Source organism: Wyeomyia smithii, chromosome 2 (genome assembly GCF_029784165.1).
Source record: "Wyeomyia smithii strain HCP4-BCI-WySm-NY-G18 chromosome 2, ASM2978416v1, whole genome shotgun sequence".
NCBI classification, from domain to species: domain Eukaryota; kingdom Metazoa; phylum Arthropoda; class Insecta; order Diptera; family Culicidae; genus Wyeomyia; species Wyeomyia smithii.
The window spans coordinates 103,421,583-103,439,102 of record NC_073695.1 but is presented as its reverse complement, the minus strand read 5'-3'; the positions used below and the strand labels follow the sequence as shown (position 1 = coordinate 103,439,102).

The following is a 17,520-nucleotide window of genomic DNA, read 5'->3' as shown; positions in this document are numbered from 1 at the left end:
CAACTGGCCCAAACGGTCAGATTGTCGAGCGTGCTTTGCAGGCTGTTCTTCATGTCTGCGGCTAGAGACGCTGTGACTGAAACTACACAGTCGTCAGCATCGTGCAGCCGTCCGTCAAGCATGTGTCGATGTCACTGATGTAGAAGTTGTACAACAGCGGACTCAGACAAGAGCCTTGGGGGAGACCCATGTAGCTTGTTCGTGTTATTGTTGAAGAACCGTGGTTGAAAAGTAAATGCTTTTCGGACAGCAAGTTGATCAAAAAGTTTGTCAATATAGGGGAGAATCCTCTTTGATACAGTTTCTCGGAAAGAATTTCGATTGAAACTGAATCAAATGCGCCTGTGATGTCCAAGAAGACCGAAGTCATTTGTTGTTTGCTGCCAAGAGCCATTTCCGCTTCTGTGGCTAGCAATGCCAGGCAATCGTTAGGGCCCTTGCCTCTACGAAAGCCGAACTGGGTCTCTGATAGTTGGTTAGTTGATTCCGCCCAGCTGTCGAGCCTACGCAGGATCATTTTTTCAAGCAGTTTGCGTATGCATGAGAGCATCGCAATCGGCCTGTACGAGCGGTGATCTGCGGCAGGTTTATCTGGCTTTTTGATTGCGATAATCTTAACCTGTCTCCAAGCTTTCGGGACCATATTGTTCCTGATAAGTTTATTAAACAGTTTAAGAAATCGTATCTTGGCTGAATCCGGCAGGTTTTTCATCAAATTAAATTTGATCCTGTCCGGTCCTGGAGCCTTGTTCTTGCAAGACGCGAGGGCAATCGAGAATTCCATCATTGAAAATTCAGGTTCTTCAATCGCCGTTGTGTCACTGAATTTCTGCTGTGATGGGACTGCATCTGGACATACCTTTTTCGCGAAATCATAGATCCAACGTTCAGAGTATTCATTAGCCTCATTTTTGTCGGACCAATTGCGCATTTTTCGAGCCGTATTCCAGAGATAACTCATAGAAGCATCTCTGGGTAACGTGCTTATGAAATTTTGCCAGTACGATCTTTTTTTCAGTTTGTGCAGTTTAGCTTGCTTTAGCTCCAGCTCTCTAAACTGATCATAAAGCTCAATTGAGCCACCATTCCTGAATGCTAAGTATGATGCTTTCAGAGCTTTTTTCATCTCGGTGCAATCTTTGTCCCACCATTGTTTGTTGGGACGAATTTTCAACTTGTTCTCAGGGGCGGGCCTCGTCTGAGATTGCAACGCGCTATCTAGCACTAATGTTGCAAGGAATTATTCGTATTCGTCAGACGGGGAAAGCTCTTCGTTTGTTTCAAGACCCTGGGATATTATGTTCGAGAATTTTTTCCAATCAATATTCCGGGTAAGATCATACTCTACTTCGACTGTGGTAGCAGAATGGAGCCTGCTCATAATCGAAATACTGATTGGCAAATGGTCGCTACCGTGGGGATCATGAATAATCTCCCATTTGCAGTCCAAAGCTATTGAGGAGGAGCACATCGACAAGTCTAATGTGCTCTCTCGTATTGGAGGCCTTGCTATTCTCGTAGCTAACCCAGGTATGTTCAATAAGGTCAGATCGAAGTCGTCCAACAAACTTTCAATGAGAACAGCACGGCTGTCATCCCTGGGTGCTCCCCACGCCGTACCGTGAGAGTTGAAATCTCCCAGGAATAACCTGATAATTGTCAATTGAAAATGACTTTGTCAGGCTCTGTTTACAACAGCTAAATAGCTTCCGGTTAGCAACCACACGACTTAGCATTACGCGTTATGATTTACGGCGATAGCGCAATATTAATGAATGTTGAATCATTCATTTCAAATTTGGGCCGTAGCTGGTTAGAGAAATAAAAACTTAAGTTATACATTTTTCATTCTTAAGTTATTCACGCTGATACGCGTAAATATATCAAATACTTTTCTTACATCATTACAAGATTATGAATGTTTAGATTAAATCTCATACAACATTGTACATCCACCTCAGAACGATCTGAATCTAAAAATGGCAACCGAAAACGTGACCGACATCGTTAGATCGATCAATGTTGGATTAGGCCATTGATTTGGCGCCTTTCGATTCAGTAAGGTCTTTCGGCCTCAAACCAGATCCGAAGAGCCGTACATTGTGTGAATCCCTTGTAAGCCCACATCAAGCTGCGATAAGGATCGAACGGATGTTTGCCGGCTACACGAAAGTGGTGGATAAAGCAATGGCCCAGTTTTACTGCGCAGGATCGATAATGAATTGCCGATGCTATTGTGCAAGCAACATCGTATATACATATACGCTCTCATTCCGGCGGCGGATGTCGTGCAGTGACGCGGAAGGCGCAAAAAAAAAACAAAATCAAAAGAGGACCTCTACTTCAACAGTTGTCTGCTGGCCGGGTAAACTTCCTTCCGCGAGCTGACGGCCCCCAAAAAAACGTGCTTTCGGCTGTTTCGTTATATACACACTGTTACAGTCGGTTATCAAGCAGACTTTCCCGGAAAAAATCTTTGCGTTGTATTAGTGAAAGAAATACCATATACTTCAGTGGACTGAGTTCCTCTCATAGCCCAACTTGAACTCCGGTTGAAAGCTTGATCGGGAAAATTGAATAGTGAAAGATTTCTCGCCACAAATTTTGTTTCTTCTTTTCAAGTAGGTATTCAGTTCCATCCTTAAACTTTCCAAGATGTTAGTTTTTCTAAACATAACAAGTCCAATGTTTTTCCTTATAACTACAATCTCAAACCTTCTCGCTGGGCGGTCAATAGGATTTGCTTGTTTTACTCTAAGAGAGATTACATCGAAGTGGAAAGCATTTCACACCTATTCCGGCCTATTCATGAACCGATAACTCTAGACGTAACCGAGACAGTTATATCAATCAGCCCAGTTCGAGAATGTTGATTGGGTGATCCACCCACAAGCGCTTTTCCGCGTTTTCAAGCAGATTGATTACCCCTCCAATTAGGGGAATTGTAGTCTATTGATTCTTAATATTGAATATTAATCGGTTCGATACTGTACATAGCTTTAGTGTTATTAAACAAAAAAATGAATGATATTTCTTTAATCAAATGACATCAGCTTATGACCTTGCGTGCATTCTAATTGCACAATTTTCTAACATTGATTTACTGAACATTGTGATATACGTATTCGCAATTCCAGACCTGGTCGATTGTAGTGCCGTTTTGCCCACAAACTCTATGTACAGCAAACTAGCAAGACCTCCAACAGCATAGCTGCGGATGAACCACGGCGTACGGTGAAAAGCAAATCAATATTTACTGGTTGGTGACGCAGGGTGGTATATTTACATGAAAAGGGCAGACTGGTAGCAATCCAAATGGCTGGAATACGGGAAAAGTGATGGAAAATTTTTAGGCTAGTGAAGAGGGTGTCTCCCTTTTCATAAGCTTGGTAATCATTTTTGCACACCACGCGAGCGACAAATTTTGAACGAGAAAAATAATCGATAATCTCTATTGTTTAAAATTTGGCGCTACTTACCGAAAGTGAATCTAAAGATTTTAACCGTGGGTTGCTGTTGCAGCTGCCTTCAGGGCTCCCACTGCTGCCCGGATTCGGGCTGCTGCAAGCGCTGTTTTGGCCTGCGCTGGGACTACTGCAGTAAGGGGACTTGTTAGCCAGTTTGCGTTCCTTTAGCTTTCGCGTTCTCGCATCCTTCAAATTGTGGGTGAATCCTGCAACGTTGGTTTGGTCCCGGGGTAGGCAATACGCGATGGTAGGTAACAACAGCAAGAAAGATAGAAAAAGTAAAATGAATACATACGCATACATGTTGCTGCATATAAAATCATTAAATTAGTAACAGCAGCCAAGCCAAACATAGAAATGACACAATGTGATTAACGAACAATGACGTGTTCTCAGTACACTAATGTCGCTTTTACGTGCTTTTTTTCGCAGTTTTTTTTTGACGCTGGTTTTTTTACGCGGCTTTTTTCACACGGATTCCGGAATTTACGCGTTTTTTTACGCGGATTCCAGAATTTACGCGGTAATTTTTGTTTGCGCAGATTTCGGTTTCCCTTCACTTGGAATGCAGAATTAACGCTGGTTTTTTACGCGGATTCCGGAATTTACGCGGTTTTTTTTACGCGGCATGTAACCCCCGCGTAAAAAGAGACTTTAGTGTATTAAACAATAAAGTCCAGTAATATCTCTTATTTTCATTCGCCTGAGAATTAAATACAAAAGAAAAGACTTAAAACAGAAAATCAGAAACTAGAAACAAGTACTGAAACTAAGCATCAAAAACAACCTACCAAGAGCGAAATCAGTAACCAAAAATGGGATACAGGAGACAAGCAATTTGAAATAGTAAGAAAAAATTAAATAGGAATAAACAGGAAAAAAGAAACAGAGAATAATAAATAACAAATAGCAGACAGATATATATATCAAGAAACGAGAAGCCAAAAATGGAAAATAAGCAAGAACAAAAAAAACAATTTTAAATTCAGCATCGGTTGTTCAACATGACGAACCGAAAATAAAAAAATCTAGACGGAAAACAGGAATTCAAACAAGAAATAGGACGTGGAATATCAAAAAAAGATTAATGACAAGAAACAAAGCAAAAATGGAACAGAATAAATAGTAGGACATGAGAAATGACAGACGACAATTGTAAATGGGAAAAAACTAAAGAAAACCTATAAAAATTGGATACAGAAAAAGGAAAATAAAAAATCGACACTTAAAAAAAAGAAAAAAAAAATTGATAATAGAAAATAGAAAATAAAAAATAGAAAATAGAAAATAGAAAATAGAAAATAGAAAATAGAAAATAAAAAAAAGAAAATAGAAAATAGAAAATAGAAAATAGAAAATAGAAAATAGAAAATAGAAAATAGAAAATAGAAAATAGAAAATAGAAAATAGAAAATAGAAAATAGAAAATAGAAAATAGAAAATAGAAAATAGAAAATAGAAAATAGAAAATAGAAAATAGAAAATAGAAAATAGAAAATAGAAAATAGAAAATAGAAAATAGAAAATAGAAAATAGAAAATAGAAAATAGAAAATAGAAAATAGAAAATAGAAAATAGAAAATAGAAAATAGAAAATAGAAAATAGAAAATAGAAAATAGAAAATAGAAAATAGAAAATAGAAAATAGAAAATAGAAAATAGAAAATAGAAAATAGAAAATAGAAAATAGAAAATAGAAAAAAGAAAATAGAAAATAGAAAATAGAAAATAGAAAATAGAAAATAGAAAATAGAAAATAGAAAATAGAAAATAGAAAATAGAAAATAGAAAATAGAAAATAGAAAATAGAAAATAGAAAATAGAAAATAGAAAATAGAAAATAGAAAATAGAAAATAGAAAATAGAAAATAGAAAATAGAAAATAGAAAATAGAAAATAGAAAATAGAAAATAGAAAATAGAAAATAGAAAATAGAAAATAGAAAATAGAAAATAGAAAATATTAAATTGAAAATAGAAAATAGAAAATAGAAAATAGAAAATAGAAAATAGAAAATAGAAAATAGAAAATAGAAAATAGAAAATAGAAAATAGAAAATAGAAAATAGAAAATAGAAAATGGAAAATATAAAATAGAAAATAGAAAATGGAAAATAGAAAATAGAAAATAGAAAATAGAAAATAGAAAATAGAAAATAGAAAATAGAAAATAGAAAATAGAAAATAGAAAATAGAAAATAAAAAATAGAAAATAGAAAATAGAAAATAGAAAATAGAAAATAGAAAATAGAAAATAGAAAATAGAAAATAGAAAATAGAAAATAGAAAATAGAAAATAGAAAATAGAAAATAGAAAATAGAAAATAGAAAATAGAAAATAGAAAATAGAAAATAGAAAATAGAAAATAGGAAATAGGAAATAGAAAATAGAAAATAGAAAATAGGAAATAGAAAATAGAAAATAGAAAATAGAAAATAGAAAATAGAAAATAGAAAATAGAAAATAGAAAATAGAAAATAGAAAATAGAAAATAGAAAATAAAAAATAGAAAATAGAAAATAGAAAATAGAAAATAGAAAATAGAAAATAGAAAATACAAAATAGAAAATAGAAAATAGAAAATAGAAAATAGAAAATAGAAAATATTAAATTGAAAATAGAAAATAGAAAATAGAAAATAGAAAATAGAAAATAGAAAATAGAAAATAGAAAATAGAAAATGGAAAATAGGAAATAGAAAATAGAAAATGGAAAATAGAAAATAGAAAATAGAAAATAGAAAATAGAAAATAGAAAATAGAAAATAGAAAATAGAAAATAGAAAATAGAAAATAGAAAATAGAAAATAGAAAATAGAAAATAGAAAATAGAAAATAGAAAATAGAAAATAGAAAATAGAAAATAGAAAATAGAAAATAGAAAATAGAAAATAGAAAATAGAAAATAGAAAATAGAAAATAGAAAATAGAAAATAGAAAATAGAAAATAGAAAATAGAAAATAGAAAATAGAAAATAGAAAATAGAAAATAGAAAATAGAAAATAGAAAATAGAAAATAGAAAATAGAAAATAGAAAATAGAAAATAGAAAATAGAAAATAGAAAATAGAAAATAGAAAATAGAAAATAGAAAATAGAAAATAGAAAATAGAAAATAGAAAATAGAAAATAGAAAATAGAAAATAGAAAATAGAAAATAGAAAATAGAGAATAGAAAATAGAAAAAGAAAATAGAAAATAGAAAATAAAAAAAAATAGAAAATAGAAAATAGAGAATAGAAAATAGAAAATAGAATATAGAATATATCAAATATCAAATATCAAATAGAAAATAGAAAATAGAAAATAGAAACTAGAAAATAGAAAATAGAAAATAGAAACTAGAAAATAGAAAATAGAAAATAGAAAATAGAAAATAGAAAATAGAAAACAGAAAATAGAAAATAGAAAATAGAAAATAGAAAATAGAAAATAGAAAATAGAAAATAGAAAATAGAAAATAGAAAATAGAAAATAGAAAATAGAAAATAGAAAATAGAAAATAGAAAATAGAAAATAGAAAATAGAAAATAGAAAATAGAAAATAGAAAATAGAAAATAGAAAATAGAAAATAGAAAATAGAAAATAGAAAATAGAAAATAGAAAATAGAAAATAGAAAATTTAAAATACAAAATAGAAAATAGAAAATAGAAAATAGAAAATAGAAAATAGAAAATAGAAAATAGAAAATAGAAAATAGAAAATAGAAAATAGAAAATAGAAAATAGAAAATAGAAAATAGAAAATAGAAAATAGAAAATAGAAAATAGAAAATAGAAAATAGAAAATAGAAAATAGAAAATAGAAAATAGAAAATAGAAAATAGAAAATAGAAAATAGAAAATAGAAAATAGAAAATAGAAAATAGAAAATAGAAAATAGAAAATAGAAAATAGAAAATAGAAAATAGAAAATAGAAAATAGAAAATAGAAAATAGAAAATAGAAAATAGAAAATAGAAAATAGAAAATAGAAAATAGAAAATAGAAAATAGAAAATAGAAAATAGAAAATAGAAAATAGAAAATAGAAAATAGAAAATAGAAAATAGAAAATAGAATATAGAAAATAGAAAATAGAAAATAGAAAATAGAAAATAGAAAATAGAAAATAGAAAATAGAAAATAGAAAATAGAAAATAGAAAATAGAAAATAGAAAATAGAAAATAGAAAATAGAAAATAGAAAATAGAAAATAGAAAATAGAAAATAGAAAATAGAAAATAGAAAATAGAAAATAGAAAATAGAAAATAGAAAATAGAAAATAGAAAATAGAAAATAGAAAATAGAAAATAGAAAATAGAAAATAGAAAATAGAAAATAGAAAATAGAAAATAGAAAATAGAAAATAGAAAATAGAAAATAGAAAATAGAAAATAGAAAATAGAAAATAGAAAATAGAAAATAGAAAATAGAAAATAGAAAATAGAAAATAGAAAATAGAAAATAGAAAATAGAAAATAGAAAATAGAAAATAGAAAATAGAAAATAGAAAATAGAAAATAGAAAATAGAAAATAGAAAATACAAAATACAAAATACAAAATACAAAATACAAAATACAAAATAGAAAATAGAAAATAGAAAATAGAAAATAGAAAATAGAAAATAGAAAATAGAAAATAGAAAATAGAAAATAGAAAATAGAAAATAGAAAATAGAAAATAGAAAATAGAAAATAGAAAATAGAAAATAGAAAATAGAAAATAGAAAATAGAAAATAGAAAATAGAAAATAGAATATAGAAAATAGAAAATAGAAAATAGAAAATAGAAAATAGAAAATAGAAAATAGAAAATAGAAAATAGAAAATAGAAAATAGAAAATAGAAAATAGAAAATAGAAAATAGAAAATAGAAAATAGAAAATAGAAAATAGAAAATAGAAAATAGAAAATAGAAAATAGAAAATAGAAAATAGAAAATAGAAAATAGAAAATAGAAAATAGAAAATAGAAAATAGAAAATAGAAAATAGAAAATAGAAAATAGAAAATAGAAAATAGAAAATAGAAAATAGAAAATAGAAAATAGAAAATAGAAAATAGAAAATAGAAAATAGAAAATAGAAAATAGAAAATAGAAAATAGAAAATAGAAAATAGAAAATAGAAAATAGAAAATAGAAAATAGAAAATAGAAAATAGAAAATAGAAAATAGAAAATACAAAATACAAAATACAAAATACAAAATAGAAAATAGAAAATAGAAAATAGAAAATAGAAAATAGAAAATAGAAAATAGAAAATAGAAAATAGAAAATAGAAAATAGAAAATAGAAAATAGAAAATAGAAAATAGAAAATAGAAAATAGAAAATAGAAAATAGAAAATAGAATATAGAAAATAAAAAATAGAAAATAGAAAATAGAAAATAGAAAATAGAAAATAGAAAATAGAAAATAGAAAATAGGAAATAGAAAATAGAAAATAGAAAATAGAAAATAGAAAAGAGAAAATAGAAAATAGAAAATAGAAAATAGAAAATAGAAAATAGAAAATAGAAAATAGAAAATAGAAAATAGAAAATAGAAAATAGAAAAAGAAAATAGAAAATAGAAAATAGAAAATAGAAAATAGAAAATAGAAAATAGAAAATAGAAAATAGAAAATAGAAAATAGAAAATAGAAAATAAAAAATAGAAAATAGAAAATAGAAAATAGAAAATAGAAAATAGAAAATAGGAAATAGGAAATAGGAAATAGAAAATAGAAAATAGAAAAGAGAAAATACAAAATACAAAATACAAAATACAAAATACAAAATACAAAATACAAAATACAAAATACAAAATACAAAATACAAAATACAAAATACAAAATACAAAATACAAAATACAAAATACAAAATACAAAATACAAAATACAAAATACAAAATACAAAATACAAAATAAAAAATACAAAATACAAAATACAAAATACAAAATACAAAATACAAAATACAAAATACAAAATACAAAATACAAAATACAAAATACAAAATACAAAATACAAAATACAAAATACAAAATACAAAATACAAAATACAAAATACAAAATACAAAATACAAAATACAAAATACAAAATACAAAATACAAAATACAAAATACAAAATACAAAATACAAAATACAAAATACAAAATACAAAATACAAAATACAAAATACAAAATAGAAAATAGAAAATAGAAAATAGAAAATAGAAAATAGAAAATAGAAAATAGAAAATAGAAAATAGAAAATAGAAATTAGAAAATAGAAAATAGAAAATAGAAAATAGAAAATAGGAAATAGAAAATAGAAAATAGAAAATAGAAAATAGAAAATAGAAAATAGAAAATAGAAAATAGAAAATAGAAAATAGAAAATAGAAAATAGAAAATAGAAAATAGAAAATAGAAAATAGAAAATAGAAAAAAAGAAAATAGAAAAAAGAAAATAGAGAATAGAGAATAGAGAAAAGGAAATAGAAAATTGAAAATTGAAAATTGAAAATTGAAAATTGAAAATAGAAAATTGAAAACAGAAAATAGAAAATAGAAAATAAAAAATAGAAAACAGAAAACAGAAAATATAACATAAAATATATAAAACAAAAAATAAAAAATAGATAACAGAAAATAGACAAAAAATGGAAAATAGAAAAGAGAAAATAGAAAGTAGAAAATAAAAAATGAAAAACGAAAAATGAAAAATGGAAAACGGAAAATAGAAAATAGAAAATACAAAAAAAAATAAAAATTGAATCTAGAAAATAGAAATTTTAAATTTGAAAATAGCATACAGCCAATTTTTAAATTTGGAATAGAAAATAGAAAGTAGAAAGTAGAAAATAGAATAAAAAACGAGTAAATAGAAATTAAAAAAATTATAACAAAAAATAAAAAATGAAAAAAAAAAAAACAAAGTGGAAAATAGAAAGTGGAAATTTGAAAGTTGAAAGTGGAATGTGGAAGGGGAGATGTAAAAAATGCTATCTGAAAAGTATGGAATGGGAAATGGAAAATAGAACTCAAAAATCAAAAATGGAAAGTCAATGATGGAAATAAAAAAATGAAAAATAAAAAATGGAAATGGAAAAGGGAAAATTGAAGATGAAGAATGGCAATGGAAACAACATAATAGAAAGGAGAATAAAGTAAAAAAGAGGAGGAAAGAGAAGAAGAAAAAAGCAAATTGAGAATAAGGAATAAAAAATAGAAAGTGAGAAATAGAAAAGAGAAAAGTGAACAGAGAAAAGAAAACAGAGGATAGAAAAATCATAAAACAGAAGAGAGGAAATAGTAAATAAAGAATAGAGAATGAAAAATGGAAAATATTACAAAGAAAAGTGGAAATAAAAAATAGAAGTTTAGAAATAAAGAAAGTAGAAAATGAAAAATTGAAAACTAAAACTTAAATATTAAAAAAAGACAACAAATTAAAAATATCAAAAAAAAAAACTAAAAAGAAATTAAAACGAAGAAGAAGTTGAGAAAACATTAAAAGTATATGAGAAATGGAAAATTGCTATATAAAATGAAGCAAATGAGAAATTCATATTAGAAACTGATAATACGGAAAAAATGAAAACTTCTAGAATAGGAAATCAAAAATAAATAACAAAATAAAGAATACAAAACAAATAATCATAGAATTATGAATAAATTATAGAGAATGAAGGGAAGAAAATTAAGAGCTGAGAATTCAAAATTAGAGTATAAATAATAGAGAACAGAAGTACAAAAAAAGAGAATATAATAGAAGAATAGAGTATTGAGAATAGATAATAAAGAATAGAGAAAATGACAGGGAATAGAGAAATGAAAAGAAAGAAAAGAGAACGCAGAGTGTAAAATAAAATGTAAACTATAGGAAACAGTTACTAGGAAATAGAAAATAAATAAAAATAAATGGAAATTACGAACGGGAAATATGAAAAAAAAATTAGATATCAGAAAAAGAAGTTCAAAATAATATTTCGGAAATCAAAAATCTAAAACCAAGAACAGAAATCAGACGTTAAAATACAATTATGGGATAAGAATTTGAAAAATAACGATACAATATAGTACAAAGTAGAAGCTAAAAATCAAAATGCTAAAAGCCAAAGGAAAAGTTAAATCAGAAAGACATGAAATCAAAAAGCAAGCAGGATGTAAATGATAAATTTCAAGTAGTATGTATTCCATAACAGAAACAGGATGCCTGGTATTGCTGATGTATATAAGCGCATCAGTGAGAACTTGCCGAAGCGAGCCCGCGTTTGCTAACAGATCGATGGTGTGGAGAATTTATCGAGCGTCTGGGGAGCCGTCGTCATCGTCGGCGGTTGTCGTAAAAACTTTTAACGCTCAATCTTCATAACGTGCCGTACGTGCCACCTAGCCTCGCCACGGGATACCATAAACAGGCATTCCTGCGTTACCATTCCTTCACGCAATGACGGGCAATTATAAAATGGAAAAGCTTGCGCACGATTGTGCTTCGGAGATAAATCATGAGAGAATGGCGTTCTACCATGATCCCGCTAATGTTGGGAAAGGTCATTTTTGGTCGACGGAAGCATCAAATACTCACGGTTGAGAATTGAATGCTCACTGAACAATTTTCTAATGGCTGTATATTATTGATTGGGTAAAATGTGAACTTATAAGAATTACAGCCTTATGAGACATACCAATAAAAATTCTAATTCTGCGTGCGGTAGTAGTTATCGCTGTTCGTAAAATGGTGAAAATTCAGTCAAGCATCGCACTGATGTTTATGATAGCCCGGAATGTTACCAATTCACAGCGCCAAGCCCGTTGTTCCAATCGATTCGCAAAGTTGCACCGGACTGAATCGATTTTTGGACACCCTTTGGCCAACCAGCCACTCCGTCCACTCGTCCAGCTGTCAAATGCTTCTTGGTGGGTGGGTGGCCAGTGATAGTCGATTCTCCCGTAAGGCTACTGATGTTAAAGCGCAATGATTCGCTGTTGACACAGCCGTCGTCGTGGCAGTTTGAGTGTCTTCACGGTATGCCGCTTTCGCTGCGTTGTGTTTTTCCACTTCGCGGCCTGAAGTTATATTATATACCGACCGCAAAAAGGGTGGAATGGGTTCGTGAATTTCTACACCAGTAAACATGTAGCTCTGCCTTGGGCGTACCTTTTTGGCTATTGATTTTGAGTTTTCCGGTGGTCGCGATGCCAGGCAATGGGAAATTGTTCGAATAATTTTGGTTTTCCATAAAAAACTTTGACTGTTTTTGTAAGTACATAGTTTATATTACACGGTTCTATACTTGTTTTATATTGATAATTATTTTAATGAGAATTTTAAGACGTACAGTTATTAAGAATTTAGCCGGTACAACAATAGATTCCATTTGAAACACAGCCTGTAGTAATTGTGTTTGTGGTTAACAAGAAATGAAATGTAGTTTTTGAGGAAAAAAGTTGTTTCTCTCTGCTTGGAATGAGTGAAGACATTTTTTCAAGGTTAAGCCGACACGAGGTACAGAATAGATTAACCTAAACACGTGGTCCATCACACCATTGTTTAGGCGGAATATTTCAAGACCTAAACAGTTTCTTTGTGAAACTAATTTTCTATAAGAACTTGTCATGCCCGAAAAATTACTATTGAACATTACCCTGTCTGAATTCGACTGCTACCTTATTCAGTCATTCCTCTCGATTCTGATAAAACTGTGAAGATTATAAAACTTTTTTTTGAGCCGTCAAAATTCCTAATTGGTTTTGAAACATATTTAAAACGGATCTCAAAAACAATGGCCTATATTACTGAAATACTAAGTTAGGAATTCGAAAATACTGTACAAAAGTTTCTATCGCACAAGCAGAACAAATATTATCACGAAAAAATCTATTTCCAGCTGCCGTTCGCTCCCAGTTTATACTCTGTTGTTCGCTCATTCGCAGGACGCTCACCCACATTGTCCAATAAAGCTACCATGCGCCTCCTGCCCATATATACACACTGATATAAAGGATGGTAAACATAAACAACGAACACTGCCACAGCATCAACAACCTGTCTCTCCGCTTCCGCGCTGAGTAGGTACCTATACAAATGTGTGGTGAAATGTACAGTGAGCAGTGGAAAAGTGAGAAAAGTATTGTTTTTGTTTTGACCTATGTTGTATTTGTGCTTTTATGTTTGACCCATTCCCACCCTTAGTTGTATTTCGTATATGAAATGGTGAATGGTATTATGTATCAACGTTTTGGTTCATCCACGTGCTTCGTTTATTACGTACCTGTTGCGTTTGACATAGCGGATGGGTAGCCACTTCCCATCAGCCCGCCGCTTTCTTCAACACTGTGGTGTGGGTGCGGATGGTGGGAATGACTTGGACTGCTGGAGCCGTAGGATTGTGCCGAATACTCCGCACTGTGTGAATATCCATTCTGAGTGCTGAACAACGGGCTTTCGCCGTTGCTACTATTTGAGTTGTTGCTGGAATTGTTGTTATTGGAGCTGCTACTATTGACCAGAGGATTCGTTGTGCTTCCACTGGAATCTCCTTTAAAAGGATTACTGGAGTAATTACCGAAATTCGCATACTGATGATGATCGCGTTGGTGGAAATATGGTTCTCGTTGGAAGGGAAGCGGAAGCGTTTGGCGATTGTATAAATGGGACGCCCCGTGGTATCCTCCCAGTCCAGGGAATGGATGTGACGTCGAAGACACCGAAGGTGACCCATGGTAGTAATCGTTGTAGGGGAAATCTCGGTAGGACGAATAGTTGCCATAATAGTGACTTCCATAGCTACCGTGACTCTGGCCATGGTGGTAGCCGTAATACTTCTCGAAGCTATCGTAATATGCTCCTCGATACTCCCCCACGTATCGACTACCGCTAGATGCAGGTCCCATTCCCATCGGATAGGGCGACGCACCTCGAATCATTCCGGGCGAGTACGGATAACAGAAATTATTATTTATGGAATGTCTGTAATCCATGTAATTGCTACTGCAGCAATCCATACCCGGCGATCTTTGCTGATTTATTTACGCTTTCACTTCGACACCGATTGACCGAATAAAACTATTTTTAACACCTACTCCCGAACATGGAGCCGATTTAGTTGCCCATCTAGACGGTGGCGGCGGAAAATTCGTCGACTATCATGAATATTCATTTTGCCGCCTGCTTCACTCTTTCACACTTAACACTTTAGTGCCATTTCTGCTCGATTTTCCGCTCACTACCGTGAAATTTTTTTTATTATATACCCACATGTATTCGCTATCGATTTTGGGATTATTTCCTTGCTACTGCTGCACCTCACTTTGCGCGTTATCGTAGCTCGCTATCGGAAAGCGTTGCTTCGGAGTACGCCTCTTGACACTGCTTCATATTTGGTGTATTGGCGATTTATCTGTCATAACATTATATAGTATCTTTAGCACCACAATGTTGTTGGCCGGGATTTCTTCGATTTGTACTTATCAAAGCTTGAGCGAAAAGTCGACGGGAAAGTGAAAATTGATGAATGCGCAGCCAAAATAATGTATGAAAATGAAACAAGTTGGGACGCTGTTTCGGCGGCGTATGTACATCATTTAATCATTCTATTCAAAGAAAAAAAAAATCACTAAGAGAATGTAAAAAGGAAATTGGTTTTAATCCAAAATTTTAAAAAATAAAAACGACGGTTGCGTATTACTAATTTTATGTTAATATTCTTATACCTAATATTCGAAAGACCTGGGCTACGGAAACAGAAATTGGGCACTTGGAACGTCCGATCTCTCAATGAATCGGTGTGGGCTGGTTTGCTTGCCCGAGAACTTCAGTAGAAGGGAGTCGAAATCGCAGCTTTTTAGGAGGTTCGGTGGCCGAAGGAAATTCCGTGCAGCAGACCGTATTGCACACACTTCTTTCGGGTACCACATCTACTACAGTAGCGGAAGTTGGCGTTGTTTGAGTAGTGCTGGGAAATAAGGAAACAAGAGTCATCCGGTGGAGGACCGTATATGCGTGTTGAGGGTTAAGGGTAAATTCTTCAACTAAAGTGTAATAAAAACCTACGCACCGACAAACGACCAGTCCGACGACGTCAAAGATAAAGAGTATAGAACTCAAAAGTTTGAACGAACATATGATGAGTGTCCAAAACACGACGTAAAAGTCGAGATGCAAACGCACAGGTTGGGAGGGAGGAATTCTTCCATTTGGTTATTGTAAGGTACAGCTTGCACTCGATAACCAATGAAAACGACCTGCGGCTGATGAACTTTGCAGCAGCCAGTAAAATGGCCATATGTAGCTCCTATTTGCCATGTTTCGAATATTTTTAAACACACCTACTTTTCTCCATTTTTATCGAACCCGAATCTCCTTTGGACCGCCGCACTGTGGTTCCCCCATAGGTCATAAATCCAAAAAACAAAATTCATTATTTTAGTATTTCTTCACCTCCTAGCGTCGTTTGTCTTTATCTGAAGCTAACAATGGCATCAATTATTGTATTGTATCACGAAGGAATTGTTAACTGTGGGGCTTGAAGTGCGCATAGTTTTCACTTTTAAACAGCTGTAAACAGTATGTTATGTGATTTTTGAATTCAGCATAAAAAATACACTTAGATTGACGTTTTGAACTCAAGACATAGGAAAACAATATTTATGACCGCTCTTCTTAGAGAATGGAATCAGTGTGCGCCGTTAGGCATTGCTTCAGGAAGAAGAGCGAGTGTGCTTTGTGCACCCCCTTGTTAATTATTGATTTTGCTGACTTCGTAATGGCAGGGTTAGCCTTCATTGGCATTTCGATGACTGTTCCGTCGATTGATGCCTTGCAGCGTAAAAACAATCTGGAAAGCAGCCTTGATGACCATGGAAACCATGGTCGAAACACTCTACATCCTCTTTGACAATGGGCATCATGCCAGCCAGGACACATATTGCCTCGTATGACACGGTACGATTCACGCATGCGACCCTCAGGCACATAAGCCTGTAGGTGCTTTCTAGTTCACCGCGGTAACTGGAAGTACCCAACGCTTTCGACCACACGGGTCCGTCATACCTGTGTATGGACGTTGCCATGCTAGTAGCTAGCAGCTTCCGCGTGATGCTAAATACCGCCGAGCTATTTGACATCATGCGCGATAATGCCACTATAGTCGTGGAAGCTTTCTTGCAGGCATAGTTGATGTGACTCCCAAACGTGACCTTATCGTCGACCATTCCCCCAAGGCCTTAAGGGATCGCTTTGAGGCGAAAGTGCATCCACCGGCACAAATCGCCGGCTTCTGTTCCGATTTACGGTTGTTCACTACGATGACCTCTGTCTTATGATGCGCTAAATCCAGTTTCCTGGAGTGCAGCCAATTCTCGACTGCGCGTATGGATAGCACGGCTTTCAACTCGACCTCGCTGACTGATTCGCCGTAGACCTCTAGAGTTATATCGCCCGGAAAGCCCACAATCATCGCTCTCGATGGTAGCTTGAGCTTCAGCACACCGTCCTACATGGCATTCCACAGTACCGTAGTTCCAGCTGGCGCTATTGAACGCGTTTTTCATGCCCCTACTTATGCTACCTCGGCCGTCTGAGTGACGAAGAGAATAGCATTCACCATGGACTTACCCTTGCGGAAGCCAACTGGTTGCCGGACAGACCGGTTACACTCTCGATGGATCTCACAGGTCTGTTGAGGATTACCTGTGTATAGCAGACAGATTGGTCTATATGCCTGGTGGTTTCCCGGCCTTCGGCAGTAAAACCAGTCTCTGTCGCTTCCACTTATCCGGAAAGAGGCAGTCGTCTAGGCATTTCTGCATGACCGCCCTGGACGTGCTGCGGAGGTCGGCTATCGCGTCGGTCCATCAGTATGCCGGTGACCTCCCATTTCTAGGCCGACAAGACCGTCTTGGTATAGAACTCATATCCTCAGAACTGCGACCACTTACCAGAATTTCAGTTTCACTGGTATCGGTCCCCAATGGGCGGGTTAGTACATTCGAGTAATGGGAGCAGCCCAATTCGCTCCGTCGAAGCTGCTTGTGGGTACCGTGGCTTTTACGGGGAGTCGACGGCCCAGTGTACGATACCCCACCACGTCCTGGGCACGCTCC

General features: G+C 32.5%; 1 protein-coding gene across 10 annotated transcripts in view; it reads right to left on the bottom strand.

Moving 5' to 3' along the window:
- Window positions 1–17,520, bottom strand: part of LOC129726067 (hornerin-like) — a 62,948-nt gene that overhangs the window by 35,756 nt on the left and 9,672 nt on the right. For 5 of the 10 annotated variants that reach the window (XM_055682664.1, XM_055682663.1, XM_055682667.1 and 2 more), the window contains exons 2-3: window positions 13,689–14,892; window positions 3,480–3,673 (exon numbers count right to left, since the gene is read on the bottom strand). In XM_055682664.1, coding sequence (XP_055538639.1) covers window positions 3,480–3,673; window positions 13,689–14,421 — 927 coding nt within the window. In that variant the 5' untranslated portion in view covers window positions 14,422–14,892. The remainder of the gene's footprint in view (window positions 1–3,479; window positions 3,674–13,688; window positions 14,893–17,520) is intronic. The other 5 variants (XM_055682670.1, XM_055682668.1, XM_055682669.1 and 2 more) reach the window with 2 other exon arrangements.